The sequence below is a fragment of the Typopeltis vanoorti genome, chromosome 9 (genome assembly GCF_054136105.1).
Source record: "Typopeltis vanoorti isolate ZY-2024b chromosome 9, IOZ_Tvanoo_1.0, whole genome shotgun sequence".
In the NCBI taxonomy this organism is placed as follows: Eukaryota; Metazoa; Arthropoda; class Arachnida; order Uropygi; family Thelyphonidae; genus Typopeltis; species Typopeltis vanoorti.
Genome location: NC_143557.1, coordinates 85,152,621 through 85,175,163, shown reverse-complemented (window position 1 = coordinate 85,175,163; position 22,543 = coordinate 85,152,621). Strand labels below are relative to the sequence as shown.

Sequence of the window (22,543 nt, the reverse complement as noted above, 5' to 3'; positions counted from 1 at the left end):
ACTCGTATAGGTAAAGATGACCTCTCCATTGTTTCTGCCTTGGTATCTCCACTTCTGGGCCTGGCTCCCACTGACGAGATCTCAATAAAGGTTGAAACCGGTCTGGGTAGTGGCCTTTCCCTTAATGAATAGCATTATGCATTATGGGAGATACTGAGACAGGAGTGATGAGAGCTTGGTCCACCTTTGCTACAAGTTGCCTCAGTCTTGAAGTATCTTTAGACGCAAACTTTGTTTGCTAACACTTGGATAAAGGATTAAACTAAATTTATTATAAAATAAATATGGTATAACATTAAAGTTTAAATATAAACATTCACTCCTGCTGCACTGAATTTGGAAATTGGAAAATATTTTTATAATATAATTTGAACTATTTGCTATTTGTTAAATTTAAATAAATAAGTGATTAAACAGTGAACTAAATAACATTATTTACATATCTTATATATTTTACTGTAGAATATTTTTAGCGAGTTCAGTGGATCAGAATCTACAATTTTAACACATCAATTGCTAATTTTTTTTTCCTGATTACATGGTTCAGTGCCCTTCCCCCAAAGTCCCATACCTATGCACCTATCTAATTATGGCTTTGCTTGTAGAGAAGAAGCACCAAGAAGAATTTAAAGATTACTATAAAACATGAAAAGACATTTTTTGACTACCACATTTGACAGCTTTATGACTTGACTTGGTTCACTTGATTTGTTTGACAGGGAAGGATATAGGTACAGTGATGTAAGAGATGATATTGTATTTTCAGTGAGGAAGAGAGAACAGGACGGGAAGAGGTATTGCTTGTAAAGGAGAAGCACCAAGAAGACTAAGAATTATTAAATATACAAGGCGTGGCTATTAAATAACAAGACTTGCAAAAATGTGGTTTATTATTACGATTGCAGAATTCAATTGTTACCCCCCCCTTCAACATACCCCCCCTCTATCTATACATCGTTTCATATGAATTTTCCATTGTTGGAAGCAGTGCTGCATGTCATCAGGTGTTATCTGCTTCAGTAGTGCTGCTGTTTTCTCCATTACCTCATCCACTGATTGAAAATGGGTGCCCTTCAATGCGGATTTCAACTTTGGAAAAAAGTAAAAGTCTCATGGAGCTAACTCTGGTGAGTAAGGTGGATGGTCCAACAATGGGATCTTCTTATCAGCCAGAGATACTGCTTTACATACAGTGCACTGTGGATGTTCCAACACTGGGATCTTTTATCAGTGCTTTACAGACAGTGCATTGTGGGCTGGAGCATTGTTCTTCCACACATGTTCTTCCTCACTTGCTCTCTGAGCTTGGCCAGACCTCAAGATAATAATGGCGGTTAACTGTTTGACCCTCTGGTACTCATTAAACCATTACCATGCCATTGATATAAAGAAAAAATGATCAGCATTGCCTTCAGTTTTGACTTGCTCATTCTTGCTTTTTTTCATTCTTGGTGATGTGGGAGTTTTCCAGTGTATCGATTGTCTCTTTGTTTCTGGATTGTACTGGAAAATCCACATATCATCACATGTGATGATCTCCTGCAAGACCATCTCTGCTGTCAGCCGTTCCATGATGTCAGTGCAAATTTGAGGTAAAGGAGAAAATGGCAGCACTACTGAAGCAGATAACACGTGACGACTTACAGCACTGCTTCCAACAATGGAAAATTCGTATACAACGGTATATAAATAGAGGAGGGGAGTATGTTGAAGGGGATAACAATTAAGTTGTACAGTTGTAATAATAAACCACATTTTTGCAACAGTCTTGTTATTTAATAGCCGCACCTCGTGCATATATATACACACACACACGCGCGCGCCGGTTCTCCTTGAATTCTGATGACTCGAATTTTGAAAACTTGAAAGGGGGTTTCTCTCCCCCCCACCCCCGGCTTCTACGCTGCCCAACCTCCCTGAGTTCCAGAGTGGTAGGCCAGTTCTCCTTGAATTCTGATGACTCGAATTTTGAAGACTCGACACTCAGGGTAGCCCTGAGTTTCAAAATGCTTCAAATAACTTGACAAAAGACACGACACCAAAACCTTTCATAAAAAGGCTTATCATTTTATATCTATAGGGTAGATATTAGAATAAGAGATAATATTGTATTTTCGAGGAGGAAGAGAGAAGAACAGAATGGGAAGAGGTATACTGCTGATGACAACAGCAACAGAATTGCAAATAACAAGAGAAAGGCAGAAACATTGTAGTCAATGTATTTGGGACTATCTAATATGAGACAAACAACAGGACAAAATATATAGCTGATTACTGCCATGGGGAAGTGGTACAAAGAGTGACAGGTACAGAGTAAATAATTATTATGGACTTCAACTGTGGGATACACAGGCTGGAAGGGGGGGGGGGGAGAACATATGAGGAGGAAAGAAATGGAATTTATGCAACAACTAAGAAATAATTACCTAAAATAACATGTTATGGAGGAGATCCAGTGTTTGAGAGTTGTATCTGATGACAGAATCATGAGAATTTGTTCATAACCAAGGTAGCCACTGATAAACTTACAAATTGACTACTTGAAGTCACTTTGTGAGTTAACAGATTATAGAAAATGGTCAAGGGATGGTTGAATGAAGTTGCATCAAACTGCATACAGAGAAATATGATCATCAAATTCATAATTAGTACAAAACATAGGTAAGAAGAATGACCAGCACATAAGGAAGGCAAAATCATATTATGAGAGGAAATTAGCCAAGTAGGCAAAAGGAAATTCTATAGAGTTCTTGTCACTATGCAGTGAGTAAAAGTTTATTTTTCGCTTGGTTAGACTATAATAAATTTAGTTTAATCCTTTATCCAAGTGTGAGCAAACAAAGTTTGCGCCTGAAAGTATCTTCAGGACTGGGATAAGGCAGTACAACACCGGACAACTCGTTGCAAAGATGGAGCAAGCTAACGTCACTCCTATCTCAGTATCTCCCATAATACAAAACACATCTCCTTGCAGATATGTATAATGTCATGCATTAAGGGAAGGGCCACTACCCAGACTAGTTTCGACCTTTATTGAAGTCTCTTCAGTGGGAGCCAGAACCAAGTGGAGATACCAGGCAGAAACATTAGTAAGGTCATCTCTACCTATAGGAGTTGCCAAACAGTCTGCCACCTTTTTATTAAATTACTCTGGATTTCGAGAAAGATGTTGAAAGTTTATTTTTCGCTTGGTTAGACTATAATAAATTTAGTTTAATCCTTTATCCAAGTGTGAGCAAACAAAGTTTGTGCCTGAAAGTATCTTCAGGACTGGGGTAAGGTAGTACAACACCGGGAAACTTGTTGCTTCCCTTAATGCATCACATTATACATATCCACAAGGAGATGTGTTTTGCATTATAGGAGATACTGAGATAGGAGTGACGTTATCTTGCTCCACCTTTGCAACGAGTTGCCCGGTGTTGTTACTACCTTACCCTGGTCCTGAAGATACTTTCAGGTGCAAACTTTGTTTGCTCACACTTGGATAAAGGATTAAACTAAATTTATTATAGTCTAACCAAGTGAAAAATAAACTTTCAGCATCTTTCTCGAAATCCAGAGTAATTTAATAAAAAGGTGGCACACCGTTTGGCAACTCCTATAGGTAGCGATGACCTTGCTAATGCTTGTGCCTGGTATTTCCACTTGGGCCTGGCTCCCACTGAAGAGACCTCAATAAAAGTCGAAACTAGTCTTGGTAATGGCCCTTCCCTTAATGCATGACATTATACATATCTGCAAGGAGATGTGTTTTGCATTATGGGAGATACTGAGATAGGAGTGACGTTAACTTTCTCCACCTTTGCAATGAGTTGCCCAGTGTTGTACTACCTTACCCCAGTCCTGAAGATACTTTCAGGTGCAAACTTTGTTTGCTCACACTTGGATAAAGGATTAAACTAAATTTATTATTGCAGTAAGTAAAAAGAAGAATGATTGTAGAAGGATAACTTTAATGAGTGCATATGATAGGAGAATGACAAGAGCAGAAGAAATTATTATTATTATTCTAGATTTCATCATGGAAAGTCCATCTTAACACAAAGCCTGTCATATCTCTCCATGGACTGCTGTTCACAATCTACATTCTCAATGCCTCCTTAGGCAACATATTCTGTGCTCCTACCACTCTACATGCAAAAATTTACTTCTTACCCTCTCCTCGTTCTAGTGTGTGTGAAAAATTTCCCCTATATCAATCTGGTAATACAAAAACAGGTTAAATGGCTCAATCATATTGCCCTTTTGTCTCCTTTCCACCAGTATGTGAAGATTACATGTGCTTATTTTGTGAGGGTGCATCCTTAAGGTGATGGTGATGGGGTTCGAATCCTGAGGTGGGCATGGATGTTTGTGATTGTGAAAATACACAATCTACGTGTATTATCACAATTGTGATGGTGATTGGTGGTATATAGTGTTGGTGTAGATGAAAGTAGTCGGTTGGTGGAGTGGTGGAGCCAGAGAGTAGGTGCCCTTCCTCAATGAGTCTCTGGACTCCCTGGAGGTGTTATGTAATAATAATTAGAAGAACAGGGGTAGATGAACTGGAGGTACTTAAGATATTACAAAAGAATTATGAGAATGCACAAAAGAACTAGCAGTGTTCCTCAGCAGGCCTGTTTAAGCACAGCACTAGCAAAGGTCCCAAGGAAGTGGAAAGGCAGCAAAATAGTTCTGTTACATAAAGGAAGCTCCAAGACAGATGCAGTATATATGATATATGCAGTATCTCAAGCACAGCTGCATAGTGATTTAGCTATTGGGAAAGTTGGTTAAGGCCAAAATTGGTGGCTAACAGATAGATATCAAAAAGTGGCATATGGTGAAGCAGAATGAAAGAAAAAAGGAGAAAGCAGGTATTAGTGGATTGCCACTAGCCACCTAGACTTCAGTTGTTTATTTTGGATATTAATGATAATGGGAAAATCCTAGTGAATATCTGGTCATTTGCTGATAATGCTAAACTGAAGTGAGCAATAAAGTAGTTAATAAAAGTAGAGATCCTGAAGGATGATTTAAATAGACTGAGTGTGGACTAGGATAATGTTGTCAGTTCAATGTAACCAAAGTGTAAGACATTGAGCTAGGATTTTGAAGTTCCAAGGACTTATTGCAAAATTGGACAAAACAGCAAAAAGAATCACTTGATTGTTGAAGAATACACAAGTAGGGATAAGGAAATTCTTATCACTTTCCTTATAAGATTTTGATACATCTATATCTGGATTGTAGTGCATAAATTTTATCACTTGTGTTTCTTGAGGATAAGTGGTGGAGAAGATCCAGAGGTTGGTAACCAAGATGGTGGCAAGTCTGTGGAATGCTCTTTGTAAGAATGGACTAATAGACTGAACATTTGTAGTTCACAAAATTTGGTTGATGGTTAGAAAAGAGGGGAACATGATTGCAACATATAGTTACTGCGAGAGTTTTATATAGAATAGATGCAGAAGAAAATTTTCAATACATGGGGGGGGGAGAAGGACAAGAAACTACTGTTTGTTTTTGAATTTCAATAAGCGTGTTGGCAAGGATGTAGGGATGACTAGATTTTTAGCTTTTTGAGAGTGGATACACTCTCTTAATAGAATCACTCATACTCACCTCTTAATGTATCTAAATGTATGATCAGTGAAAGAGTTTATGAAAGAATAATCGGTGAATGAGTTGAAGGAGAGACATGATAACTGTTTTTTGAATAATGATTAGCATGATCATCCTGTAGTGAGTCTTCAGACTTCATGAAGATGGCTGGATATCATATTTTCATAATTAAGATAAACATATAGAAAAAAAAACTAATTGCAAACCAATTTTTCTGATTATGTTAGTCATTTTAATATCAAATTTAAGCATAATTATTTCATATAATAATTAAAAATGTTTCTTGCATGATTTAATTCTGTAATTCTTAGACTGAAACCATTAATAATTCTTAGGGTCTATACCATGAAAGTTACACTACAGTTGCTGTGATATTTGCTTCTATTCCAAACTACAATGAGTTTTATGATGAAAATGATGTTAACAAACAAGGTCTTGAATGTCTGAGACTGCTGAATGAAATTATTTGTGACTTTGATAAGGTAATATTCCATTTTCAGTCTATTTTCTCTCTCTCTTTCTCTCTCGTTGTGAAGAATTTATGCAGACAAACACATGTGTTTGAGTAATTACCTTACTTATAATTATGAAAATAACACTCGACATTTCAACACTTCTGTATCGAGATCATCATAAGGAAAACATACATATGCACAGGACACAAGCTACATGACACTACACAAAAGTAAGATAAATCTAAATGCTTTATTAATGTTGTTGTAGAGTAGATACCCCTCCCTCGATGAGTCTTTGGACTCCCTGGAGGTATGATGTAATACTAATAATTGTTTAGCTTAGCCTGACTTCTGGTGAAAAAAAAAATAAATAAAAATTATACATAAATATAAATTAACAAAATAAAATAAATTTTTATACATATAAGTGTAATAACATACAGATGATAAAAAATATAAAAAAATAAAGTTTTATAGCAGAACTACATTAAACACATCTCTACAGTCCTCTTATGTTGGGGTTCTGCCATCATGTTCTGAATATTTGTGGTTATAGGGACTTGGTGCCTTTCAAGTTGACTGGAAAGTCCCTCTAGTAGTGACTGCAAGTCCCTATACCACACCAAAACCTGGTTTGAAAGAAAGTTCAAGGAAGCTTGTGAGATGCTGAAACATCATCCAAATTTAAATAAAAATGATGGATCAGTAATCCCAAGAATCTGGAGGATCCATCTGCAACCTATATAACATCCTGAACATGATAGCAGAACCTCAACACAAGAAAAGCTTAATATAAGAAGATTGTAGAGATGTGTTTAATGTAGTTCTGCTATAAAACTTTATTTATTTAGATTTTTTATCACCTGTATGTTGTTATACTTATATGTATAAAAATTTATCTTATTTTGTTAATTAATTTACATTTATAATTTTTTATTTATTATTATAATTTTTTTTTTTTCACCGCTGATCAGGCAAGGGTAAGCAATTAACATAGCATTTAGATTTATCTTACTTCTGTGTAGCATCATGTTGCTTGTGTCCTGTGCATATATGCTTTCCTGATGATGACTTCGATATAGAGTTCAAAATGTCGATTGTTATATTCATAATATAAGCAAAGTAATTACTCTGTGTTTTTGTCTCCATAAATGCTCCACAATGAATGCTGACCAGTGTGCAAACTTAAAAGAATCTCTCTCTCTTTCTAGCTAGCTAGCTATATATATATATATATATATATATATATATATATATATATATATATATATATATACACACACACACACACACATACACACAGTATATTCAGGGCTTGAAAATGCCTTTTTCTGCTCTTCCATGATGATGATGAGAATATTTATGTAATATTATTGTACGGGCACCTCCACAGAGTTTGAAGACTCATTGTGGGAGATCCAAACTATCTACACAGTCTATCATACCTCTCCTTGAACCCATTAATAGATAAAGCACTCACGACTGACTCTGGCAATCCAATCCACTTGCAATTCTCCAAGCAAAAAATCCACTCCTCAGATCCCTACTAACCACACCTTCATTCAACTTCCAGGGATGAGATGACCCCTTGTTCTGGTCCCTCCAGCCAAGTACTGAAACATTTCCCCTGCATCAATCTCTATAAAACCCTTTAAGCATCTTAAATGTTTCTATCTTTTCCCCTCTTTTTCTCCTATCAAACAACTTCTGCAATCCACACACCCTCAATCTGTCTTCATAGGGAACATTCCACAGACCACTCACCTCTGAATCTTCTCCACTACTTCCTCATCTCCAAGAAATCCAGGAGACCAGACTTGAGCACAGTAATCCAGATGTGGATGTGTCAAGGTCTTTTAAAGAGGAATAACAACTTATCTCTACTTGTTAATGTGTTCTTCAATAGCTAAGTAATCCTATGGGCAACCTTAACAGTATGTCCTCTAAACTTTAACTCTCTGTCTACTACCACCCCTAAATCTCTAGCTTCATCTGTTTCCTGGAGTACAGTGCCATCAATGTGATATACAGCTTGTAATCTATTTATCCCAAAATGCATAACTTTACATTTCTCCACATTAAACTGACATCCATTATCTTTTGCCTATTTAAATTGTGCTGCAACTCTCCACATGACATTGATTAACTATTACTCTACCTAATTACTTAAATAAAGAGCCAATAGGCTTCATTTCGGCAATGTAACATTATTTAAATTAAGGGGATATTAAATCCCACATTGTTTCAAAACCGAATAAGAAACTCAAAGATCGGAATCAAAGAGTTTCATGCTGAATATAGTAAACTATAAAAGTATCAGTGGATACTAGCATAAGCCAAAGCACATAGTACAAACTAGGGCAACTCGTAGCAAAGGTGGGTAAGTTCTGATCACTATTCTTAGTATTTCCCATAATGTAAAAACACATCTCCTAGGAGATGTATGATGTTATACATTATGGTGGGAGGTCACTACCCAGATCTTATTCGGTTTTGAAGCAATGTGGGATTTATTTCTAAATCACTTAAGGAATTGAACAACATAGATCCGAATATAAATTGTTCAATTCCTTAAGTGATTTAGAAATGCATAACCAACGTATAAGCCTGTCTACGAGAATGTGGGATTTAATATCCCCTTAATTTAAATAACCCTACCTAATTTCTCATCATTAGTAAACAACTGAATATTTCCTTTCAAATTATTTCCTGTATCATTTATTGTACAAATTAAACAGCAATGGTCCCAACACTGAATCTTGTGGCACCACTAGTCACCTGTTTTCATCTCGATTCTACCACTCCACATACCACTTTTTGATATATGTCCAGCAGCCACCCTTGTATCCAGTTAACCAGTGTCATATCCATCACCATTTGTTCTAATTTGCATAACAGAGTTTCATGTGGTATTCTGTCAAATGCCTTTGCAAAATCCAGCAGAATCATCATCATGTCATTTCCTTTATCCAACTCTGCTGTTAGTCTATTATAAAAAAGACAGTAAATTACTAAGGCATGTCCGACCCTTCACAAAGTCATGTTACCCTTCATACTGTATCATATTTTTATCCACCCATTCTTGAATTCTCTTTTTGACCAATTTTTCCAGTACTTTTAGCACTCTGCCTGAGATACTGATTGGTTTATAATTTGCTAATATCATGATTCTGTAGCTATGTTGTAAATAGTTTTTTTTTTTTGTAGTTTTACCATACTTATTGTGTTCATATTTTGGGTATCCAGTCATTACAATCTCTTGTTTTATTATCACTAATTTAGTCATAATGTGACCACTAAGAGAGTGAATATGCATAAATCATTTTATTTCTAGAGAGCACTCAGATTACTGGAGGTAACCAGCTATTCATGATATTGTAATATAATATAGGTAACCTGTGGTTATTATCTTCTTATTATTATTCTTGTCCTCCATGGAATCATAACTTATTGTGGAAGGTCCACTTTAGATAACGCAATCTATTTTACTGTTCCTTAAACTCATCCACTGTTTGCACTCTCACCACCCTCTCAGGCAATGCATTTTATGCTTGTTCTCTCCTACTGGACACACAGAAAAAAAAAAAAAAAAAGAAAACTCTTCAGGATTCTCCATGGATGTAGCACTAATCTCCTCTCATATTTCTCTCTCTTCTTACTATACTAGTAACCTTCCTAGCCTAAGCCTTATATTCTTAATTCAACTGTTTTTTTTTCCTCTCTCTCTCTCTTTATATTCCTTCTGTATCCTCTTTTTCATCTGCATTTCCTGTTTGATTTCCTGAGTCATCCATTTTACTCCAAATTACTTTATCTTTTTCATTTGAGATATACAGTCTGCAGTTTCTTCTTAACTGTCTCCCATGCACTATTTGACCTCTTTTCCTTCAAATTCTTTAATCCACTGTTATGCTCAAAGCTCGTTTCTAAGTCTATTATAATTCTATAATTCAACATAAATTCCTTACATCTTGATATTTCTTAATGCCTATTCATCTTCCAAGTCAGGACTGCATGGTCACTTGCACCAGCTGGCGACAAGTATGCCATCTCAGTCACACTCAGATCCTCATCTTTGATCTAATCAAAAACTTTTGATTCTTATGTTCCCTCACCACATGCTGCCTAAAACTATTTCCAGAAGTTCAAAAATTCAGTTCCCTTATTACTGTTTGCTGTTTCCTCTACCTAGTGATGGAATGTGCAGAATTTGAACCATTAATAATGGATATTAAAGTTTTCATATTATTATTATTATTACATAACACCTCCAGGGAGTTCAAAGACTCATCGAGGGAGAGCACCTGCTCCACAACTCTCCATCTCCACCACTCCACTAACCTTCATCTCTACACAACTGCCATCTACCACTGAGAAAGAAATATTAAAGATTTTTATTTTTCCAAAACATAATTTCTTTATATTGATTCTAAAACCACAATATATATATGTTTTTCAGTTATTTTCTCAGTTGTCACCATGTCTGGCCCTGGCTGTTTGCTATTTTTTTTTTTTTTTTGGAATAAATCAATATTCAGAAAGTGATTCAAAATATACTCTAAGTCAGTGGTTCCCAACCTTTTCCCACTTCTGTACCATTTTTAAATCCATTTCTATAAATTGTACCCCTTGTTTTTAAAATAGCTGTTTTTAAATACTGAGTTCAGTGCCTATCTTAATGTAAAATAGTGGTAATGAGTTGGGGAAGGAAAATTACTACACTAAAAGTACAAACCACAGATTTAATTTTACAATATCTGTAACAAGGAAATAAGTATAGCTTCATGTTAAATATTGATAATGATGATCAAGTATTTAACAAAATTTTGATTTATTATTATTAATAATATTTATGTTTTCTGAAAAGTCTATAATAATTGGTATACAGATCACTAGATGATTGAAACATTGTTGGTGAGATTGTTGAGCTTGCTTTCATGCACTTATTCAGTGGAAGGTTCATTATTGCAAAGGTCATTTCTTAGTAACATGCGATTGTTCTGGAAAGGAGGATGGGTGACAAAAGTGATGTATGAACTGTGCATAATGATTGGTAGAAGAGTGGTTTGGGGGAGGAGTTCATAGCCATGCCCTCACCAATCATCATTCACTGTGAGCAACTAGTTTTGAAGTGCCTCCATTAGCAATGATTTAAACATTTATTGTTCCATAACTAACATCTTGCATTTTGTTTACTTTACTTGTTTTTCTGCCATTACTGATTATTTTTCGTGTACGCCTGAATGGCCCACTACGTACCCCCTGGGGATACACGTACCACCAGTTGGGAACCAATGCTCTAAGTTTTAGAACTGAAAATGTGTTTGAAAGTGATCATGCATCAATAATAAATAAATGGTCATGTATCACTGATAAAACATCTAAGATTTTTCTTCATGTCTCCTTCAACACCAATGGTTACATAGGATAAAGATTAGGTATAATACTGAAAAAAAAAAAAACGCTTATAAATTGACCAGGTCAGGGACTGAGCATATAACTATGATATATTAGGCAACCATGGTACTCTTATCCAAAATTTTTAAGCCCTGATATATATTTGCTAATTATAGCTTGTAAAGAACTAATACTATATACTTTTTTATTTATATGTGTGTGTGTGTGTGTGTGTGTGTGTGTGTATGTATATATGTGTGTGTGTATATATATATATATATATGTTTGCTGCAAACAGTAATGGATAATTATTTTTCAGCTTTTGTCAAAGCCAAAATTTAGCTGTATTGAAAAAATTAAAACTATCGGTAGCACCTATATGGCAGCATCTGGTCTGCAACTTGGTAAAGGAGAATGTGCAGTAAGTAAAATTTCTTTGCTAAGATGAAGTTTATTTTATACATTGGTTAGTAGTAGTTCTTTATATATACCAGTTAAAAATAATTACACATTTTTGTCTTCATAGTCAAAATGTTTATAGGTTTTATTTGTCTCTTTTTGAGGACCTTCTGTTAAGTCACACTGTTAACTCTCACAACAAAACTCATAGGGTTCAGAAATGATTTTTTATGATGGATAGTTTGCTATAGTTAATTTCATTTAGAGTAGCATTTGGCCTATAGGATTTTAGTCAGATGTTTTGGTAGTTGGCTATAGTGAAGGTGTGAGTTCTGTTATAATGATGTTTGCTATAGTGAAAGAAGAATATAATGACTGCAGATAGTATTATTAATTCCTGTTCCATATTATCATCATCATTATACCTTCCATGGAGTCAGCAGATCCATTATGGGAGGTTCATTCAACTGAAAGCATATTTACCATACTGAATCTTAAAATCCTTAACATTCCTCCATTAACAACAACATATTCTATTAATGTGTTCTATTCATCCATAGTTCTCAACATAAAAAGTGTACTCCTTGCATCCCCTTTTTACTATGCTATCACACAACTTCCAGGGATGGCCTCTGTTCCTTTTTCTCTTGCCTTCTACTCTTTTTATAATCCCTTTGAAATAATCCAATAAAATCCTCTCATTAACTTAAACATCTCAATCATATCACCTTTTTTCATATCTTCCAAACTCTGTAATCCACATTGATTAACCTCTCTCCATAGCCAACATTCCAGAGCCCTGATATTGTATAAGTCACTTATCTCTGGATCCTCTCCAATGTTTCCACATCATAATGAAAATCAGATGATCAAATCTGAGCACAAAAGTGTAAGTGCAGTCTGACTAGTGCTTTATACATTGGCACAACCACCTCCTTATCCCTATATGTTAGCATACTTCTTATCATAGCAGCAATATGATGTGCAGTCTTTGCAATGCTTGCAATATGCTCTCCAAAAACTTCAGTCTACTGTCAAGCATTGCTCCCAGATCCTGAATCTCATCCACTTCCTACTATAGTGTCATCAATATAGTACACAGGAATTATATTTCTGCACTCCAAAAATGCAACACCTTGAACTTATTAATATTAAAACTATAATCTCACTCATTTGTCTAAGCCAAAAGTCAATTCATAATCTTCCTAAAGAGAATTAACATCAGCAGTCTACTTATAATTCTTCCCAACTTAGCATCATCAGCAAACAACTGAAGATCCTTAGTCAATCCACATGGAATATCATTTACAAACAAGTTAAATAGCAGAGGGCCAAGAACAGAAACATGAGGCATGCCACTGGTTACCCTTCTTTTTTGAGACAATGTTCCATTATACTGAATGTGTGGGTGAAGTATAAAAATATATATTATTTTTACTTACTTCCATCTAACACTCTTAAATTCCACACAGTTAAAACTCTTAAATTCCAAATCAAAAGAACAACATATTTTGATCAACTCCAAATCTAGCTTGCACACAGTTCATATATCAGGATATCTCATATATATATATAATTTTAATAACCCATAGAAACTCATTAAGAGATAATCTACAAACACTTTTTAACCAAAATAAAAATCTTTAATTTGCAAATAACTCAAATATATACATCAAATCAACACAGCTTATCTCTGCTAGCACCAATGTATTCTTCACATTACAATTCCAAACAGCATGTAAAACAAAAGCCAGCTTCACCACCATCATCAATTTCCTGATATGTATCCCCAAGGGGCGTTCAGGTTACTATGATAGCGCCACATTTAAAGTTTACATTATTATTAATCAATCAAAATTTTTTCTCCAAATCAATCTATTACTTGTGAATACTCCAATATTGTGATATCTACCATTTCATGCTTCCAAGGCACTTCTGACCAAATCAATCCACCTAGACCTTGGTCTCTTTTCTGTCATCTTGGCATCAAACACCTATTTTTCTAACCTTTCCTCACCCATTTTATTTAAGTGGCCACACCACCTTAGGTGGTTAGCTTTGCTGACACATTTTTTAATGCTAATAATGCCAAGTTCCTTTCTAATATCTTCATTTTTAATTTGATTGTGCCATTGATCAGTTCACTCCTCTAATTATTCTCAGAATTTTGCTGCATTTTTTTCTCAGTAACACAAGTGTTATTTAGTGGTTCTGCTTTTGGAGTTTCGTTGTTACTGAGTTTTATTGGGTTACCGAGAAGGCAAGGTCATAGTCAGCAGCATTACAGTGGAAGAGAAGATAAGTTTTTGCTATCTAGTATAGTTGAATATAGCGTTATATTTATATGTATATATGTTTATATTTAGCATTTACTTATTTATATATATATATTTGTGATACAGTGTTCATATATATTTTTTAGCGATTAGTTTAGTAGTTACATACTTGGCATTAAGGAATGATGGCAGACGCAACTGCAATCACAAATGGCGTGTCACTGAGTCCTCTGCCATCTAAGAACTCTATTATACGTAATATAATAAAGGACTTTGTGGCATGTATGCTTCCCGGGAGTTGGATATTTGGTGGGTGAGAGAAGGGGGAGTGTGTATATGCTCAAAATGCAGACAGTGGGAGGAAATTAATGAATTAGATATATCGATAACCGACCTAGTTGCTTCAGGGACAGGAAATGAATGTCGGGAGATGAGTAGTGTGATAGTAGAGAATAATGAAAGGGAGACAAGTAGTGTGATAGGAGAGAATGACAAGCGAAGTATGAATGAGAAAATAAGAGTCGAGAGTGTGGAAGGCTTGAATGACTGTGAACTTTATGGAGATAGTTTTGATTGGGTAAATGAATGGTGAGTAAGGTGACTAACTTGCAGAGAGAGAGAGAGAGAGATGTGCTGAAAGAGGAGGTGGAATATCTTGTGAACGAGATGAGAAGCATGAAAGATGGGATTAGGAGAATGGAAGAGATGTATGCAAGGCGAATCACAGTAGGAGTGAGAGAAAGTTTTGGGAATGATAGAAGAGGAGAGAATAGAAGCATAGGAGAGAGGGAATGAGAGAGAGGTTTGTGAATGATTAGAATAGGAGAGTATAGAAACAGTAGAAGACAGGGAATGAGAGAGAGGTATGGGAATGATAGACGATGAGAAAATGGGAGCAGTAAAAGACAGGGAATGAGAGGGAGGTATGGGAATGATAGAAGATGAGAAAATGTGAAAGAAGTATGGGAATGATAGAAGAGGAGAAAATGGGAACAGTAAAAGAGAGGGGATGAGAGAGAGTTATGATAATGATAGAAGAGGAGAGAATGGAAACGGTAGGAGAGAGGGGAATGGTTAGAGGTGTAATGTATTGTGACTCAATGATCTGTGGTGTGCAAGACAGGATTGTGTGAAGAGGGTTTGCCTGGAGGAACAATAGAAGGTGTGGCTATGGAAATTAAGAGGGGTGAAAGGGGTGGATGAGATGATTGTGAGGGTAGGAACAAATGACTTGAGAGGTAATGTAAATTGAGCAGTGAGAGATATGAGATTCTTGCTTGAGGTAGTATGAAAGAAGATGCAGAGAGGAAAGATAGTGTGCATGTTACCTAGGTATGATTGTGACGAGCTGAGCAAAAGAGCAGTAATATTGAATAATATAATAGCTAGAATGTGTCAGAAGAGAGGATTGGAATATGTGGATGCTTGGAGAGCGTTTGAGCACAGAGAGTAATTGTATGCAAGAGACCACTTGCATTTGAATGAGGAAGGACGTAAGCATCTGGAGAGATTGCTGTTCTGAACAAGTCAGTGTGTCCCAGGGAGGATGGTAGCAGGGGTGGTCTCTTGTGGGAATGGGTACGTGGGAGAAGGGGGACGACACAGCTAACACTGAGCCCAGTGGAGTCTAGAGGGGGATAATGTTGGGTATAGAAATAATGGCATTTATATGCTTTATACTAATGCCAGGCGTATCCGGAATAAGGGAGAGGAATTGGTGGCACAGATAGCATCAGCCTGGCCAAAAATTATTGGGATCACTGAGACGTGGTTGACAGAAGAGGATATAATAACAGGAATAGAAGTTGCTAGGTACAGCATTTTTTAGCAGGATAGGAAGGGAAAGCGTGGTGGTGGAGTACTGCTTATGATAAGTCAAGACACCTATGTACTCTAAGAGTGGAGACTTTGGAGGACAGTGGCACTAATGATTTTGAAAGTATATGGTGTGAGGTAGAGGTGGGCAAGACAGAATATTTAGTGGGGTGTTGCTACAGACCCAGGAGCACAGAGGGTGGGGCCAGGAAATGTTTAGACAGTTGAGTTTGGCAAGTGCAAGAAGAATGATTTGATTGCTGTGGGAGATTTTAACTACAGTAGTATAAATTGGGGAGAGGAAGATGCATGTAGCAATAAGGGAATGGAATTTCTAGAATTCTTGAGGGACAAAGGTCTTAGGCAACATGTAATAGAGGGAACAAGAGGTTCAAGAGTTTTGGATTTGGTTATAGCATCAGAAGAGTTGATAATAAATGAGATGACATCTCTCCCACCAGTTGGAGAGAGTGACCATATGGTTTTGACTTGGAAAATGAATAGACATGCAGGAGTATCAAAGAGACGGGAATGTATGTGGAATTATAAGGCAGGTGATTATAATAGTCAAAGACTTCAACTTGGGAAAGTTTCATGGAGGGAGGAATTGGAAGGCCGGGATATCATTAGTGCATGGGAAATTATGAAAGAATATTTGTTAGCAGCAATGGTAAGTTGTATATCACAGAGTGAAGAAGAGGACACAATTTGGAGTAAAGTGGATGACAAACAATATTAAACAGGAATTGCATGCAAAAAAGAGGCTATGAAAGAGATATAAGGAGATAGGTGAAGAGAAGATGCATGAAGAGTATAAGACACAGGCCAGAAGAGTGACTAGTATGATAAGGAAGACGAAACTGGAATATGAGAGGAGATTGGCCCTAAGATCCAAAGAAAATCCTAGGGAATTTTTTAGATATGTGGCCAGTAGAAGAAGAAATGACTGTGGAAGAATGATATTGTGGGATAAAAATGGAAATAGAGTGACTAATGCAGAGAACATAGTGGAATTGTTCAATGAACACTTTATTGGAGTATTTCATCCTGGAGGAGTCAGTTTTAATGCTAGAGGGATTGGGCAGGTTCGAGATTTAGAGGTACAGGAGGAGAGTGTATTTCAATTACTGAGTATTCTGGATGTCAGTAAAGCTGTGGGACTGGATGGTATTTCACCACGAGTTTTGAGAGAATGTGCTAGAGAACTGATAGTGCCTTTGACCTGGCTTTTCAGTGAAAGTCTGGCTGCAGAAAAGGTGTCCATGGAATGGAAGGAAGGTAAGATAGTGCCATTGCATAAGGGCAGTAGCAGACTGAAAGCGTCTGCTACTGCCCTTATGCAATGTTTGTGTGCCCAGTTTGTGTGTCATCAATAGTTAGTAAGACCTTGGAGAAAGTAGTGAAGGACCGTATACAGCATTGGGCAGATGAGGGTAATGTTATCTGTAAGAGTCAACATGGATTTGTGAAAGGGCGCCCTTGTTTTAGCAATATGCTAGTTTTTTATGATAAAGTTACAAGAGCATTAGATGAGGGAAAGACATATACTGCCATTTTCTTAGATTTAGCGAAGTCATTTGACACGGTCCACATAAGCTGATATTTAAGTTGCAGCACATGGGTCTGGATGTCAGATTGGTCAACTGGATTCAAGATTGGCTGTCCGATAAATATCAGAGAGTTGTGTATAGTGGGGCAGTTTCAAGGAAGCAGAGGGTTAGAAGTGGGGTCCCACAGGGCTCAGTACTGGTATCTATATCGTTTAACCTTTATATCAATGACATTGTCAGTGGATTGCAAAGGGATATTCAGTTGTTTGCAGATGATGTGAAGCTAGGAAAGATTATTAGTAATAGTGCAGATGCAGCAGCCCTGCAAGAGGATTTGAATAAGCTAGATAGATGGGCAAATGAATGGGGGTGTCAGTTTAATACAGCAAAATGTAAGGTCTTGAGGTTTGGGAAACATCGATGGGATGCCGCATACTCTATGGGAGGAATTATACTGGAGGAAGTAGGGGGGGGGAAACGAGATCTGGGGTTGATGATTGATAGAAACCTGAAATTTAGGGGACATATTGCAAAGGTGGTGAAGGTAACACAGAGGATTGCTGCAATAATGAGAAGGATGCTGACCTGCAGAGATAAAACAGTTATCATTCCGTTGTATAAGACCCTGATCAGACCACACTTGGACTATTGTTCTCAGATTTGGTCCACAGGATTTGAAGGGGATAAATTAACTGTGGAAAGGGTACAAAGGCAGATAACAAAGATGGCTGTACAATGATAGTTATGAGGATCGGCTGAGGGAATGTGGACTGCAGAGTTTGGTGGATAGAAGGAGAGGTGACATGATTGAGACTTTTAAAACTGTTGAGAGGTGGTTACAGGGTTGGCACTGAGGAGTTTTTTCACTTGGTTGAACAGCGGGTAGGAGTGATGACAAGAGGCCATCCCTGGAAGTTACGAAAGGAAACTGCGAGCAAGAGGGTGGTTGAACCATGGAGTGGTGAGAGCAAGAACAGTCAGTGAGTTTAAGGAGTGGTATGATAGACTCTGTGTTTCTTGGGGGGGGGGGGTCCTCGATCAGTCTTGATAGACTGTGTTTCTTACTTAGGAAGGACCTCCCACGATGAGTCTTTTGACTCCATGGAGGCCTGAATAATAATAATAATAATAGCCTCTTGAACATTTTGCCACCTTCCTGATATTTATTTTCTGTATTCCTACCAAAGTCTTCCCATGACTTTAGTTTAGCTACTTTTACACACAGCTTAGCTCTCTTACATTTTTCTCTTTTTTCTTCTATTCTTTTCTGCTTCTTTAACTTCTTGTGTCCATCATGATGTTTTTATTTTCTATCCTTGCATTCAGCTTCACCACATACCTCCATAGTTGAATCAATCACTATCTTCTTCAGAGTTTGCCACAGAATTTCCAAGGTTTGGTTCTTGTTTTCAATTTGTTTCATATTTAATTCAATAATGTTTCTATAGATGAGTCTATAATTTACTTGTAAAAGCTGCTCACCTTTAATTCTTTTTAAAACATTCTTACATACTGTTGAAAGTTTTTCACATAGTTAAATTATAAATTAAAGATACTAAGAAATTATATACTTGGTTTAATTCATTATCCAAGCGAGGAGATGTGTTTTGCATTATGAGATACTAAGGCAAGTGAAGTGTAGTCATACCACCTTTGCCACGGGTTGCCCCAGTCCTGAAAGATACTTTGTTTGCTTACACTTGGATAATGGATTAAACCGAGTATATAATTTCTTGGTAACTTTAATGTATTCTTACATACTGTTCTTTTCAATGTGATATTCATTTTTATCCTGCTTAGTATTAAGTAATGGTCACTTCCAATTTCAAATTCTCTACACTCTTGTATCTTAAACAAGCATGAAGATATCACTATCAACAATGACATCGTCAATGAGGCTTTTCTTATTTCTTGTGTCTTTTCTCCATGTGAACTTGTGCACATCTTTATGTTGAAACATGGTGGTGGTAATGACTAGTCCGTGTCCTGAGAAGCAGTCCAATAAATACTTACTATCATTATTAGCTTTGCAATTTTCTCCAAATTTTCCCAAAATGTTCCTGTATGCCTGGTGGGATTCATTTCCTATTCTGCTATTCAGATCTCCAATAAGTACCACTTTTTCCATTTTCTTTATGTCAGCTGTCTGTTCTAATGCCTCAAAAAATTGCTGCACTTCTTTCTTGGAAGAAACTTCTGTGAGACCATAAGCATAAATAAGTTTCATTGTCCATGTCTACATTTTGAAGTTTGCCGCCATAACTCTATTTGAAACTGCCTTCCAATCAAGAAGTTTATCTTCATGTTTGATGTTGAAGGCTATTGATACTACTTCCTTTCCTTAATCATTATTGCCTGAAAATAATATCCTATATTTATTATTTAGTAAGATCTCACCTATTTTTGTCTTCTTTATCTCAGTAATGGCAAATATGTCCATATGGTACTTTTCCATTTCTTCAGCAAATTCAATTTCCTTTCCATTAATACTCCTTATATTGATGGTTCCTATCTTCATTTTTAATGATGTTGAATTTCTTCTTCTTCTGGATGTTGAGTTGGAGCTTGTTCCATTAGCTGACTTTTCACTGTTAGCCCTGGTTCCCTGACAAAAAACAGTGGAGGCCTTGTTTAACCAGGCGACACCCCAGCCAGCATGAAATCTCATCGTGTTGTACAAATGCATATGATGTTGTACATCATATGCATTAGTGGTTTAAACCAATAGAGAGTACAATTTGGTCGGCTAAGTCCCAAATTGTGCACGTTCTCATTTATTCAATAATAACTAATAGATACCTGCTAAAAGCGCGCACCACATGAAGGTGAGGATTGGACATTAGGTCAGAAGCTCCAGTTAGTTCTCTGCATTCCTATGTGAAGGTCTCCTCCCAGTTATTTGGCTTTGACCCTTAAGTGACCTCTAGGCAGCTACATGGCTTCAATTCTCATAAGCCAACAGTTATTTCATTATTCTATATGGACAAAACTCCAGACCCTTTTAGTCTCTTGCAGAATTTTATTCTTTCTTGAGTTCACCAAAACAAGTGCTCTCTCTCTCTATGACAGCAGCATAAGTGAAAACTCTTTTTGCATCTTAAAATCAGAGAACATCAAAGAAACATATCTTCATTCAAGACATGTCTGTAATTTCACTTTCTATACAAAAGTAACAGCAACCTCCATTGAAACTACTATTGCTTTAGAATAAATTAACTTTCTCTGTGAAAGTCACAGCATTCTTCTTAAAACCTTATCAATACTTTTAATACTTCAGAACAACTCTGACTTCTATATGAAAGCATCTGAAGAAATAACTAAAAGATGCAAACAGTTAGAAATCACTTATCCCACTGAGAATCTTAAATAAAACAAGCTTTACTGGGCCCATTCTATACGAACTGGAAATCAATCAAGTTCCTTTTAGCCTTAACTGAAATAAATCCTATATGGATTAATAACATCACACTTATCTTTCTATATAAGGATAACCTCTCTCAGTCTTCCAGACTTCCATTTCTAACATTTATTCTAATTTCTGTCCAGTCTTCATATATTGAAGACACAGAAACTCCAATTTTTTTTCTCCTGCTGTGTTCCTTTTCTAATGCCTAGCAGCATTTGATAGCATTCTTTTCCCATGCTTGGAAATGCAACTGAGACTTTTCTGCTCAAGTTCACCATTGTGTATTGCCATTACTGCTTTCCAGCATTGGGCTTGAAATGACAAAGTTCCTTCTCCATAGTGCAGAAAAGTTTATTCAATAACAATTTTACAATAAAACAGTCAGAATTTATAAAAGGTCTTCATTTCTCAATCTTTTATGCATTGAGGTAAGTTCATTTAATTGTTCATGCAACGTGAATTACAGCAGTAACTTGGTTTCCTCACTATTGACAATAGTGAGGAAAACAAGTATAACAAATGCCATCAACATTACAACTCATACATAGTTATAATTAATGCTAATATCTAATTTTAATAATTTTATTTCACTTCTAAGCCAGACTGCAGTAGCCAAAGATAAAAAAATAACATCTCAAAATGTCTTGCTTACAACATACAAAAAACTAACAAATATGTATAACTAACAACAAAATAGTACCTCATTACTAATTTCTTAACTTTTATTCACTTTTATATTTTTAACTTGTGGGATATCTGAATTTTAATACAGATATCCTACAACACACAGCTTTCTGATATCATCAGAAAGCCAGTCTCTGATCCATCTCATCAATATACCATCTATTCTCATCTTCTACAGCTTGTACATCAACTTATGTGGTAATCTATCAAATGTTTTTGATAGATTACCACCATACAAAAAACTAACAAATATGTATAACTAAGAACAAAATAGTACCTCATTACTAATTTCTTAACTTTTATATTTTTAACTTGTGGGATATCTGAATTTTAATACAGATATCCTACAACACACAGCTTTCTGATATCATCAGAAAGCCAGTCTCTGATCCATCTCATCAATATACCATCTATTCTCATCTTCTACAGCTTGTACATCAACTTATGTGGTAATCTATCAAATGTTTTTGATAGATTACCACAAGTAAATTGTAAAAATAAGAGCTAACCTTTACAGATTCATGCTGACCATCCTAAAGAATCCTGTATTCTATTCCTAACCAATCTTTCCAACACCTTGACTACAACTGAGTTATACAGACTGGTCTATAATCAGAAACTTCTGGAGTGCTATTTTCTTTTTTTTCCATTCCTTAGGAACCTTACCCACTGCAAGACTTTCATTAAATAATCAGGTCAAGGGCATTTCCACAGCTTTATTAACATCTAACACAATGAAAAATCTGATACACCACTGATTATTCCACTTCCAATTCTCTGAATGCTTGCCTCTCTTCTACATATTCCACATCATTTACATCAGTATGATATACACTGAATATGATGAAGTGCTTATTCAATAATTCCACTATATGACTGAATGATATAATCACGTAATCACAAGAAAGATATTTATTTAACCAAATATTTCGGTCTGGAAATAGCAGACCA

General features: G+C 36.1%; 1 protein-coding gene across 3 annotated transcripts in view; it reads left to right on the top strand.

Annotated features, from left to right (window-relative positions):
- The window catches only part of Ac76E (adenylate cyclase type 2 Ac76E), a 313,695-nt gene that overhangs the window by 201,153 nt on the left and 89,999 nt on the right, over positions 1-22,543 (top strand). For 2 of the 3 annotated variants that reach the window (XM_090397688.1, XM_090397686.1), the window contains 2 exons: positions 5,946-6,092; positions 11,782-11,883. In XM_090397688.1, the coding sequence (XP_090253814.1) occupies positions 5,946-6,092; positions 11,782-11,883 (249 nt within the window). The remainder of the gene's footprint in view (positions 1-5,945; positions 6,093-11,781; positions 11,884-22,543) is intronic. The other variant, XM_090397687.1, reaches the window with a different exon arrangement.